We start from the raw sequence: 14,179 nt of genomic DNA, 5'->3' as shown, positions 1-14,179 counted from the left end.
AAGCATCATACCCTGTACTCCGAAAAGAACATCACCAAACCTCAGTCATACTTTTGACTGAATTCTAACAATATTACATATTCATTTAGCAGCTTACTTTAACGTAGACAATGCTAAGAGCATCCTACTTTCAGAGCAAAGTCATCAATGCTGATGCTGATGGCTCTCAGTCATAAAGAAAAACAAAATTTTAATTAGTAATCTCCATATATAAACAAGGAAATGAGTGAACTTGAAGCTTTAAGGTCCAAGTTACTTTTTTAAATAAATAAAGTCTGAGAGCTTTAAAACTTTAGTTACCTAGAAAATGAGTCTATGTGGAAGTAAATTCCTTTGTGTTGACGAAAGGGCATGCTTCTCTAAAATGCTTTTGAAATCTAATAATCAAGTATTTGCTAGAATATAGAGAATAGTATTTAAAATAAATAAAATAACCTTTATCATTGCTTTTGTTATAATTTACCTTAAAGTAATAATGAACATTTATATTTTATAATTCACTGACTTTTCATTTGAAGCATATAGTATTTTGGTATTTCCTTTAACTTTTATTTTCATTTTATTTGCATGTGGAATTACTAATTTATCTCAAGGTTTCACAAAGATGACTACTGTCAAGAGAAAAAAAATGTATTTAATGAATACCCAGTTTTTCTTTATTCAGCCAGTCATTGGACTGACCACTTACTGATTAATTTGTTCATTCAATAAATAAATATTGAGCACATATTATGAACTATGCACTGTTCTAATAATTTTTAAAAAAGACCACTATGACTACTATGGTTCTTTGAGAAAAATACACAAGTAGACAGACCCACAGTGATTCTGAACTGAATACCGTATTTGGAGCTACTTACTCCCACACTATTGGGTATGGTCACATAATCTCTGAGGCATAGAGTGTAAATAGGTCTGTAGGTCTTTCTATATTAGGATATAATAGTTCTATTTGGAGGCACTGAACAATTCATGGGAAAGAAAGATTTAGTTTGGAGAGGGTAGAATTTGTGCATCACATTATACTAATTATGGTATGTTTCAGTACATTGACTAAAACTATCAAACTATATAGCATTATAATCTATTTTGAGTTAAAATGTTTAGAAAAAATAAAATGTAACTAATTCACAAGGCTCTAACATTTTTTGAGTAGCATCCAAGTTTCACGATAATTTTTTTGAAAAATACATTCTTGCCCGGGAGAACACCACTGCTACTCAATGAAGCAGAATCCTTACTTTTACCAAGTGTCCCCTACAAAGTGCAGTTGGTAGAGAGGCACACACTGAGCTCTCATCCCTCCTCTGTGCCTTTCTTTACTCATTCACTTTTCTTTACCTAAAACGTTCCCCTCAACTTTTCAAATTCCCACCGATTAAAATCCTACCTCTGAAAGGTTCACCCCAAATACCAACCATCTTCTTCAGGACGACTTCTTTACTACTGAAACATATGGCAACATATTTTATCTCTAATATAGTGCTTAATATATTTTCTTTGTATTGCAAGTCCATAAATTATTCCTATCCTTTTCCTTCCCAGTTTTAGAATTCCTTGAGGGTAAAGGCTGTGTCTTGTTTGTTTTTGCATCCTTCATAGCGAGAGCTTTCACATGCCCTGGTGCTTAATATGTGCCAGCAGCATTAATTTACTCAAATACTCTCAAGGATTTATTTACATATTCATGTTCTGTTTATCTAGGAGAGGATAATAGGATTTTGCATTTATTTATTTTTTACATCTATCTTCTCCCTCTATATATCATTTTATTAAACAATTTTTAATTTCTTCCTCCTATTATGTCTATGAAAAAATATTTAAGAAGAAAGTTACCATCCGTAGCAATAGCTTTTTTATTATAATAACCAAAAAAGAGTAGTCTTGGTCTAATATAATGTCTAGGGAGAAAATAGGTCTGATTCTTCTCTTCTAGAGAAGGATAAGAGGCATAAACTGGGGGAAATTCTTAATGGCCACACCCTCAGACTGACAACTCTATGACTCATCAAAACACAATGCTTGTCCTACAAGTTAAAAGAAAAACTAATTTACATAAAAATTGTGACATCTGGGTTATTTCCAGTTAGAGTTCATTAGTTTGCAAAAACCCTCCCCATTACTATGGTGATGCTGCGTCATTAGGTAGAACTTGCCAGTTCATAAGAGCTGAATTTGTCACAATTACTTCTGTAATGTTGATGGTCAAACTTTATTATTTAAGTTTTCAAATATAATTCAAAATAAACATCATATATTGCTATTTACTTAGAGGAATTTGCTTAAAATTAGCTTTTTCTATTATGTTCTTTAAAAAGTCATTTTTTTAGATAAAATACTTTCTAATTGCCAAAACCCTTAGTGTCTGTACAAGGTGGTTCATAACTTGAGTCTGACTTAACTCCCCAGTCTTATTTCTCACAACTTGCTGCCTTGTTTCACTTTCCTCTAGGAGGTTGTCCTTCAGTTGGTATTCCATTTTGCATCAGAGTATACACGTATAGAACTCTAAGTTATTAATTCAACAACTGTCCAACTTTTGGAGCCTCTCTCCAAAAATACTTTTATAGGCAAACTTTATCATCCTCACCAAAGAACAGAAAACACTGGAGAGATTCTTTATGAAAAATAGACAAGTGTTCCTCTGAAAGTCACTCACATACTCACAGATATTTATAATAAAGGCAAGTTATTGTTCATTACCCAGGAAATTATCCAATTATGACTTACTGACATATGGTATATCTAAAAGTTTATTTTCAGACTTCAAAAGGACCTTAAATCATCTAGGTCTTCCTCTTGTCTATTTTGAAGCACAATGAACCATTTCAAGGTAGCCTTAACTGGATGCAGAGAAGGAAAAATGGTTAATTGATTGATGAATATCGAGTTCCAATTATGTGCAAAGCAGAAAGAAACCCAAGGGTATCTGAGCTAAATGTGATCTACTTTGTGCAATACCCCCTCAGAAATAATGAGTCAAGGATTTGGTAACATTTGTGGTATCAGAACATTTTTGCTTTTGCCAACTCAGTCTGGACTATACCTTAATCCAACTACTTCTTGTTCATCTTCAAAAACTTTTATTCTTTGCTGAAATCAGACTTTCTTCTCTTTTAATTTTAACAATTTCCAGTTACAAAACCATATATAGGGAACACCTTATAATTTACTGATAGTACTTACTTGCCTCTTTGGCAGGCAATGCATACAGAAGCCTAAATATTTCGCCCCAGATTCCTATCACCTGCCTTGCTCTATGTCCTCCACTTGTGATATAAATAAGTATATTAAAGTATATTAGATTTCCTTCTCTGAAACTCAGACATCATCCTCTATGGCATGTCAACATCCTTGGGAGGAAAAGCACATTAGGTTGTTAAAGATTATTATCCTGATGAGTCATTCTGTCAGTTGGTTCTCCAGCAAGATCCTCTTGTGAAAATGGGAAGGAAGAGGGAGATATGATGCAGAGGAAAAATAGTCAGAAATGGAGAGCCAAAGAGTCTGAAAGTGAAAGGCTTAGCTGTTGGGTCCATCATTACTGACCTATGATAACTTTATCACCTTGTGTGAGTTATAAAACCTCAGTATCCTCCACTTTTTCATCTGTAATTGAGAATAGTCACACCTCCTTTGAGGATTGTTGTGAGAATTAAAGAAATAAACTACAAGAAAGTACTTTTTTAAATGTGTAAATAGTGTGTCTGTGTTTGTACCTTGAGGGCAACTGCCAGCATAAGGGAAAAGCATGTTAAAAGTACAGATACTGTCTCCCTCACTCTTCACAACCTTTCCTCCTTTGAGCTTGCCACAGGAGATCTGTCTCACTCCATTAAAGAGGAGGTGTGCTGTGTTAGGTCAGAAGATACAGGATACAAGAACAGAATGGTCCACAGCATGTAGTTCTGGTACAAGTCTTTCTGGTGATGTCAGCTTTGCACTGGGGGCACTCAGGCACTTCTATTGGCCTCTACATGGCTTGTCAACTAGTGAAGGAAGGAAAGAAGGTGTCTGTGTCTTAAGAACAAGACACTCTTTCCCTCAGGGAAGAGTATAAACACACAATTTGTTGACCATATTTAGGACGGTGATCTTATGATAGGTAATACATGATAAATGATAAATTATACCAACTTTCAGATTGTATGGGCTAAACCAGTGAGAATTTGCATGTTCTGTTTAGGATTTACATAGCTTGCTGAAGAAGAAGCTTCAAACTAGAACTGTTGGAGGAATACTTTCCTCTAATAGTAATTAAGGAGACACTAAGCTCTAGGCAAGTTCTAATTATTTTATATGTACTAAGGAGACACTAAGCTCTAGGCAAGTTCTAATTATTTTATATGTACTATCTTATTTAATCCTCACAAAACTATGTGGGAGGTACTAATATGCTGCCCATTTGACAAGTGACTTCTTCCGTGGTCATTCACCAATAAATGCAAAGCCAGGATTCAAATACCCACAGTATGGATTCAGAGGCCTTTGATAATCACGATGCTGCCTCTCTACCCTGAGAACGCTTTCTCCAGAGTTCTAAAATAAGTAGACCTAGTATCTGAGGTCTCCCTAACCTAAACCAGGTAGTCATTTTGAATAGAGAGTTTACCTACCAACTTTTCAGAGAAAATTATATTTAAATGCACCAACCAAAACTTGTGTATTAGGGGAAGAAGTCTCTTGTCTATCAGTTCCTAAATCCCTTAGTGTTCCATTCTTTCTAGAAAAAAAAAAAATTTAAACTTCTGATGGATTTTCTCCCAATTTAAAGTAGTGATTCTGCTGTTTTAGAGACAATGTGGGTATTGGGATTAGCCCCTCTGTATCTCAGAATGTCAACACATTTACCAAAAATATATTTATCAGTTAAATATAGCCAAGAGATTTGGCTTATCTAAGTATTCCACAAAGAAGAAATAGCTTACCACTGTTTTTACAGATTGAAATAAATCTGACATATTACTGACATATGCTACAGATTTAATTTAATACCATAGTACAGATGTGTGCTCTGATAAGTTTTCGTGAAATCTAGCCTAAGATGAGTAGCATTGTTTCCATACTTACGGGGTTGAAAATGCAGAGTTAGCAAAGGAAGCATTTTAATTAAAACAATATTTTTCTTTATATGCTCAGAGTAAAATGCAGAGGAATTCATCTAGAGATCTACTATTTGTTTCCATGTAGTTATTTTGCTTTTAGGCACATTGTAAGAGGTTGGGGTTCTGTTTTTCCAATTTTAAAAAAACTTTTGATTTTGGAACCATCAAAAATATTAATACTCTCTGCTGATTTTTTTTTCTTTCTGCTAAATTTATGTGACTCTTTAAGTTTACCCTTTTTTAATTCTGTGTTTCAGGTATCCTGGAGATAACTTCTGTGGAAATTGGAGTTGTTGCCGTCAAAGCCATTAACAGCAACTACTATTTAGCAATGAACAAGAAGGGGAAACTCTATGGCTCAGTAAGTAGTCTGCTTTTATTTTCAAAATCCACTTCAGTAAATTATTACCACAGTTTTGCAATCTTTCCCCCAGACACTGAATGGCTTTGTTATCATTCTATTGCTGGTAAACAGAACCACAGTGGGCTGGTAACCAGAGTTTCGAGGGCTGGCAAGGCAGCTCTTTCAACTCTGTAATCTCATTTGTTGTTCACCCATTAGTGCACCACACAGGCTGTTGCTGGCATTCCTCAGTCAGTGTTCTGAACGCTAATATTCTGAATGTACTGCGCTAACCAGTCAGACTCTCACGGAAGCATCTGGTCAGATTGTCATGGTTGCTGCAGACAACTTGGAGAAGAACCATTGAAAACAAAGATCTTAGACTGAGTAGAAAACCGTATACTGTGTGTGTGTTAAAAACAGCTGAAGATGAAACAGGGGCTTGAGTATTCTGTTTTGTTAAAATCTGGAGTAGGGAGACATCAAGAAATTAATCATTTTCTGTGCTGTTCAATCAACTCCAGAATTTTATTTACCTAAACAATAATCATTAATTCAGTTATGGAGCTGTTATCCAGCCAGTGCTTTGCGTATATACATCCCTGTGTTCCACAGCACGGATTAAGGAATGTCACTTTAAAATGTATAAATAAATGTATTTTGTTGATTGCTGTAAGGATGACTGCAGTGCCTGTCTGGAGCCAGCAGCTACCACACTTGAGTCTGTGTCAGAATCACTTGGTAGATTTATTAAAAAACACTCCCAGATTTTCTGACTAAGTCTGTAAAAATTTGCATTTCTAATGAGTTCCCAGGTTTTCCTAACATATAAGAATCATTGGAAATTAATTCCGTCATTGGCCTGGATATAGAATAGCCTTGTATTTCATTCATATCAGATCTGCTTATAATTGGGGCGTTAGGCATATTTTGAGTCAGTCCCTCTGGCTAGCGTAAATACTTTTTGGGTCAAGGGGTCAAAAAAATTTTCAGTAAGTGTTTCTATTATAAGTAGCTCTATTATTGAATCTGGAAGAGTAATGGACAATTTTTAAAAGTGGTTCCATTTGGGGATTCACAGCATATCACTTTTGAGGCTTTTTTTTTTTTTTTCTTTAATGAACATGCCCAGATCCCTTCCCTCCTTAATTTGCTATATCAGAATTACTAGTAAGGGGTCCAGGTGTAAATCCTTTGAAGAGATACTGATACACAGTCATAACCAATGCTTCAAGTAAAACCATCTAATAACAAATTTAGATTGAGAAAGAAAAGGCAAAAATTTTAATTGCAATAAAAGATTGAAATAATTTTTAATTGATAAAGTATACCTCTTTAAAAAGGTGGCATCAAATTAAAATGGGCAGCTCTCAAATGAACCTTGTCATAAAATATTTAATACTTTTCCTTCCATTTCTCTTCTTTTCTCTTCTTTCTATCCCAGCACAGCTCAATACAGTGCCTATGCTTCTAGTTGAGTGCCAAGAACTGTGAATTACATCTCTATTCCTAAAGTAGATGCTCAGTTGCTTTCTATCACGTTGTACTATTTTGATGATCTACAATGGCATTTATCAGATATTTCTCTCATTAATGTGTTGTTGACTGCCTTCTCCCAGTAGACGGTGAACTTCAAGAGGACAGGTTTTGCCTTGTCCCACACTATTTCTTCAGCACTTAGACCCATACAATAAACAGAGTAGTGCAATGCATTAACCTAACTACCTCCTCAAGGAGTTCAGCCCATCACAACCTACAAACTCCACTTTCAGTCTGTCTCAGAAAGAAGCTCATTCTCTAACCATAGTGCACTGTTTTTGCAATTTTGCATTACCATTAGGAAGAGTAAAAAATGACAGCTTGTTCAAAATTAAAAATCTATTCAAATTCAGCATCCTACTCAGGACAGAATAGAAGTAGGAACTTTGCATTTGAAGGGTATACCATCAAAATTCATGAGTACACATCTTATATAATTCTGTATATCAGGTGACAACTCTTGTAATTCTTATTTTTCTTTTATTTTCAGGTAATAACCATTGATTCCATAAGCCTTCTTGAAAATAGCATAATTAAGCATCTACTCTTACTTTTTTATACATAACTCTGTATCAAATATAAAGTCATCTAAAGTAACCTCAATCCATCCAGTCTCCAAACTACACCTTCTTTATTGAAATAAACATAACTATTCATGTAAGAAAAATCCTCTCTGCTTTGAAAACCATATAGTTTTAGGCAAACTAAGATGAATAAATAGAAAAAAGTAAACTCATATTATGGACTCAAATTCTTCCCTACTGCACAATTTTTTTGTCACATTAAAATCATTACTTTAAGTAATTTACCTTTTCTTCTTCCTTTCAACCAAATAAACTTGAATGCTACATTTAAATATTCTTTATAGAAGAGAAGCACATAGGATAAATAAATTCCAGGAAACAAAGCTTAAACTGGTAACATTAACAGAAAATATACCTGCTTATTATGGTTCTAATGATGTTCAAAACTAGGATCGAGCCTGCAGAAACCTGGATATTTAAATGTACACACATTTAGGAGTTGGGAATCTAGTAGAAATGCCAAGAAGTCCCAAGGTGAGAGGAGCTGTTTGAACTGCCCAGGTAGAGGTTTCAACTGAAAGATGCATACAATGTCCTTCGTTTGCATAGAGAAGTTAGACCCAGAAGAGCAAAAGCCCCAATTCCTCAGCCCCAGTAAGAGCTTCAGTTTGAGTATAAGGGGAGGGGGATATCTCTGAAGCCAGAGTTTTGAGATCAGTGAGATACCTCCTTTTCATTACTAACTCTAAAGTGAAAACCTGGATTTATAAAAATGAATGAAATATCAATCTTTGTCATGAAAGATCCCCTTAAAAACACTTGGCCACTTGAAACAAAGCCAAAGGACTATGGCTACAGAGTGGAATTTCCCAGGATCAAAGTCTTCAGGCTTATACAATATAGACAGTACCGGTCACCATACTCATAATTTCTTTGACAAGGTAATTCATAAGGCAAGGTTGTTTCATGTTCTACTTTTCATTCATTCCTAGACCTCAGAGTAAAGCTTGTCTAAATTCCAAGTTATGGAAAATTGTAAATAATTTACAAAATTGAGAAATTCAGTATTTGCAAGAGAGGACGACATCCCTCACTTCAAGGGCCTCTTGGTTATCCCGAACCATTATGGTTTTGCTTTAAGTTCTGCTTTCTTATCAATATATGTGTATTTATTGTGGATTTATGGGAGGTAAAGTTTGCAAACATGATAAGCCCACCTGTTTTCCTGGAATTCTGCTTTTCCCGTGGAACTGTTCTTTACACTGAAAAAAAAAAAGAAAAGTATTATAACAATTTTCTTTATCGTTGGCTCAACACAAATATTGTTAGTGGAATGTTTGTTTCTTAACAATCATTCTAGGTACTTAAACATCAGCTTTTTAAAAGGGCCCTAATATGTGGTTATAATGATCAATTAAAATAAATCATGTGCCTTCAAACGTAGAAACTGTTTTGTCCTTATGAGTTTTATTTACTCTTCTGTTGTCAGCGTTTTGTATTAAGTCCACAACTTACATACACACGGCAACAGCAAGTAAAACCCTGGAACTGGAGTTCTCTGGATGGTTTGTGAGAAATGGAATGAAATACCATCACCATGGGAATAAAAGATTTTGTTTTTTCCTTGCAGAAAGAATTTAACAATGACTGTAAGTTGAAGGAGAGGATAGAGGAAAACGGATACAATACCTATGCATCCTTTAACTGGCAGCACAATGGGAGGCAGATGTATGTGGCATTGAACGGAAAAGGAGCTCCCAGGAGAGGACAGAAAACACGAAGGAAAAACACCTCAGCTCATTTTCTTCCAATGGTGGTACACTCATAGAGGAAGGCATGTTTGTGGATGCAGTATAACCAAAGGCTCTTTTGCCAGGAATATTTGGTGTTCTTCCTGAAGACAGTAGTCCAAAAGGCAAAGACACATGGCAGATGCCTGCTTGCTTGAAAGAAAGGAAGCTTTTGAAGGTTTTTGTACTCACTGCTGACATAGGATGTTCTCTTAATTAGTTCTGTGTCCTGCCTTGTAATCAAGATTATAGGCAGATCAAATTGGATGGAAGTTATTCCTAAGTGAACAATACTGTGGCTGAGTTTTTGGGTTAAGTTTTTGTTTATGTTTTTGTTTTTAATCTCTGAGATAGGAATTTAAAGGACACAGAACAATCTGTTGAATGATCTTCGGGAAAGTTATTTATGGAATACGAACTCATATCAAAGACTTTCATTGCTCATTCCAGCCTAATGAATCAATGAGCAGTAAGACACGCAAGCATTTACTGGAAAGCACTTGGATCATATCATATGCACAACCAAAGGAGCTTTGGGCGTGGCATCATGGAAGAATTGGATAGGATTAAAAAATATAAACACAGTAGTGTAAAACTGTTCTAACAAAACAAATAGTATGGTATGCTTGTGCATTCTGCCTTCATCCCTTTCTATTTCTTTCTAAGTTATTTATTTAATAGGATGTTAAATATCTTTTGGGGTTTTAAAGAGTATCCTCAGCAGCTGCCCTCTGATTTACCTTTCCTTTTTCTTCAGCACACCACATGCATGTTCATGACAAAGTGTTTTTAAAACTTGGCAAAACACTTCAAGAATAGGAGATGAGATCTGGGGAAAAAGTATGCGCGCCCCATATGCTATCAGTTGACTTCATCTGCACTTCTGCCGTAAGAACCATCAACAGTGACCATGACAACGCTATGGCATGGCTTGAGAGAGAGATGTCTGCCATCATTTAAACGCATACGTCACTCTTAAGGCTTCCTTTCCTAAGAAGTAGACCGGAAGGCCAAATTCTTTTCTTTCAATACATCAATGGGTCTCTAAGAATATACTAAAAGAGGAAAAATTAATTGTTAAATACATTTTAGTAGCCTAGACTCATTATTTGCTAATTTTTTGGCCATATGTCGCAGTGGCAAGTGATGAAGAGGCTGTCTGCATAAGTAAGAACCCTTTATAAGTCTCAAATAGTGCATCTCCCCTAAAAGGAACTATCAAAAGAATTTGGTATGAAGTGCAACCCTCCCAGGGGCTTAAACTGAGCAAATATATTCTGGTATATGTGTAACCATATACTGAAAACTGTTCAAGCTGTATGATCTAGTCTTTACAAAACCAAATAAAACTTATTTTCTGTAAATTTAAAGAGCTTTGGAAGGTTCCACAATGTAACCTTATTGAAATTCATTTTGTTAGAGCAGGTATAGAAAACAGTACATAAGAGTGTACCAGTCATCATCACATTGTATTCCACTAAATAAATACATAAGCCTTATTTGCAGTGTCTGTAGTGATTTTAAAAAGTGTAGAAAAATACTATTTGTTCTAAATACTTTAAATGATAACTATAAGATTATATTGATGCTGCAGTTTTATTGTCATAGTTCTTGTTTTGAAAAGGTCTGTTTACTTTTATTGTTTGGACACAGTATTTTGGTACAAAGGAAAGATTCACTAAATGAGTCTTTTATGAAAGTTTAACCCCTAGAAAGACTGGTGTCTTGTGATTCTCTTATAACTTAATTGTGTTGATGCTTAACTAGCACTTCCAGTTAATCTGTTTCTTAATAAACTTTCCCATAAAGTAATCCCATAAAAGGTATGACCATATTTTTCTCATTCCTTAAAAAAGTTGAGATTTGAAAGAAAATGCATTTGATGCAGAGTGTTTTGGCTTTGGCTACAGTTGCATTCATGGTACTTGGCTTCCAGCTTGCTTTTTGACAAATGGGATTCTAAAAATGTTTAATTTTGTGGTTGGAATCCATATGTTAAAACTGAATTGGTAACTGAGTCTGAGAGCTATAATGTAATACATTCCTATCAGAACTAGGTATCTTTGTTCTTTTATTTTAAAATAATAATTGCACCTGACACATGAACATGGACCACCCACAACCAAAATTCAGTGTTTGGTGAGACAAATATAGTATTAGGTGACCATGGTAACAGCAAACAGGGCACAAACTGGGTTCATATTTCACATAGCCACTTAGATTACCAAAGAGACTATGTGTAAACAGTCATCATTATAGTACTCAAGACACTAAAACAGCTTCTAGCAAAATGTATCAAAGCTTGCAGAAGCCAAAAATAGAAAACATCTCCCTCACCTCTCCCCCTGCCTCGCCCCCAAAACACACACATGGACAGAAATAAAGACAGAAACAGTTTGGTAAGGAGTAATGAAGTTCTCATGCATTTAAAAATGGCATCTTTGCTTGATATTGAGATAGAATTCTGGTCCCCTTTGCAGCTGGATCGCGCTACTGAAGGAAAAGCAGTTCCAGTCCTGAATGTTGTATGTTTTTTTAAAAAATCGTGATTTGGGGAGCTCTGCCGCTGTGGGAAGTGTGGCCCCTGGCCATAATGTGTCAGCCACAAATGTGTGTCCATCTGAGTGTTGCTTTCAAGGAGACGCCTCCTAAAGATAGAGATTCCCTCCCTCCTCCCACCTCCCAAAAGGCTGAACAGTGTATAGTATGTTACATTTAAATAAATCAATAAACATGCTGGGAAAAGAAAGTAAGACTATTGTCCTCGTTTGTTTTATTAGTCTAGAACTATACCTGGTAATAAAGAGAGAAGTTCATGTCTTGTGTGCTTGGCAGGATGTGGTTAAATGCCCCACAGCTGAAAACAACAACAACAGAAAAAAAAAAAATCACTCAAACATTTGTAAGGTTTCTTTAATGTTTTACATGTGTGAGTCAGCTATCCTTACTCTAATAACAACCAAATGCTTTTGATTTTTCCTAAGTATTCAGGTCCACCTCGTTTACACAGTGGATAAAGAAGGATGAATTGAAAACAAGGATGGCTTATGAAACAATGAAAGACTTTTGGAGGAAAGCCAGGAGGCTGCAAAATCTGATTCCAAGGGGATAGAGGAAGCCAATGAGTTTGATTTGAAAAGTACAGAGAAAAAAATACATAATAATGCAAGTTGGGTCCAGGTCCCAGGCAAGGTTATGGACACTATTTAAATAGGTCAGCATTAATCTGCACAGTTCTCATAATTTGGATGTTTGTTAATTTAGGTTTTATGATTATTCAGCAAAAAACAAAATTTACCTTCGGTTTATTGGTGAAAGTTTTTTAGCTGGTCCAAACTTTCTTTGAATAAAGATATTTGTAAGAAGCCATGACATACATCAGAGAAGATAGCTAGTGCATTAAAAGAAACACATTTACATGCAAACAAGTATCATATTGACTAAGGTTTATTCTTGTTTATTTCACTAGATAGGACTTTTTCAACTTAAACTAAGCTGTAAGAAAAAAAAAAAAAGAGGGGTATTTTGGAAACATATTGGAAGGAAAAGGGCAATTCTGAGTTCCACCAGAGCTGGGACATGAAGCAAATAAAAAACCTGCTTCCTCTCAGGCACTCATTTCCTCTTACCTATGACTGGCTTTATTTGCTTGGCTACTGCTTGCCTCCAGTTTACTTTTTTCCAACTCCAAAGCCCAAAACCCCAAACCTCTTTTTCTGAAGATTCCAAAATGGAAACATGCAAGGTATGCCTCTTATTGGCCAGCTTTGGATGAGATACCAGTCTCTACAGCAATTAGTAGGACAAGGCATATGGGCGCTATCATTGGCCAAGCTTCAGTCACATGGTCACAGAGCTAGGAGGTGTGGATTTTGGCAGCCCACACAACTGGAATTGGTGAGAAAGAATGTACTAAGGAAAGGGTGGTGCTGGGCAGGTGCAAAAACAAAAACTGTTCTTAGCTACATCTATTTAAATGAGACTACTGACTTAATCTTTTTTCTCTCTCTCTTTTTTTTTTTTTTTGCTAATTCTAATTAGCCTTCATCTTTTTCTTCAAATCAGAGAACTCTCAAGATTATTTTTTTAGGCATTTTTTTTAAAAGAAGGAGACTGTATTTGTTTTGTTTTCAATTAAAGCCAAGAGTAGGTCCCTGAATATAGGTATGCTCATTGTAATTCTGTAAACTTTGTAGAATGATCATTAAGATGAATGCAAGTATTCACTGAATCAGAAGGTCGTCCTCATACTAAATATCAGTTATACCACAACATGACATTATAAGCATTTCTTTACATTTATCCCAAGAGTATGTACTAGTATTTTCAAATGTATCAACATGAAGGGGGAAAAAAATCTGAAACTTAAATAACATTTGTTTTTTAAAAATTGCAAAAGAAAAAAGAAAAAGAAAAAACTTGCTCTGTCTCTCACTATGTCTTGTGTACATTCAATATGAGTCAAAAGAAAGCTTTATAACATGGGTTTCTCTTTTCTTTTGCTGATTAGTAAATAATAAAACACAAAATGCCCTTGCAAGTGAATAGTCTACTGAAAACACCTTTATAAACACCATGTATTAGTTAAATGGAATAATCACAATGAAACTAATGAGAACAAGATAACTGGTCTCATCTCTAGGTGGCTAATGGCGACCAATTCCATGTAGCTGCTCCATCATGGCAGCTAAGGACAACAACCCCATACTCAAAGAGAAAAGCACATGCCAACCATCTGTGCATGTGGCATGTATTATCTTATACATTTTTATTATCCTCCACAAAAGAGCCTGTGTTCATTTTTCAGTATAGGCAGCTGCACCCTCTAGAAATGAGGACAGCAAGGGAAGAATCCAAACAGCCCATGTTCCTCATTAC

At 35.3% G+C, this 14,179-nt stretch overlaps 1 protein-coding gene across 1 annotated transcript in view; it reads left to right on the top strand.

Moving 5' to 3' along the window:
- FGF10 (fibroblast growth factor 10) overlaps positions 1–12,054 on the top strand; it is a 72,967-nt gene extending 60,913 nt beyond the window's left edge. Inside the window, exons 3-4 of the mRNA XM_014565366.2 lie at positions 5,363–5,466; positions 9,142–12,054. Coding sequence (XP_014420852.1) covers positions 5,363–5,466; positions 9,142–9,339 — 302 coding nt within the window. The 3' untranslated portion in view covers positions 9,340–12,054. The remainder of the gene's footprint in view (positions 1–5,362; positions 5,467–9,141) is intronic.
- Positions 12,055–14,179: the final 2,125 nt, after the last annotated feature.

Source organism: Camelus ferus, chromosome 3, assembly GCF_009834535.1.
Source record: "Camelus ferus isolate YT-003-E chromosome 3, BCGSAC_Cfer_1.0, whole genome shotgun sequence".
Classification (NCBI taxonomy): domain Eukaryota; kingdom Metazoa; phylum Chordata; class Mammalia; order Artiodactyla; family Camelidae; genus Camelus; species Camelus ferus.
This window is presented reverse-complemented; position numbering and strand designations above follow the sequence as displayed.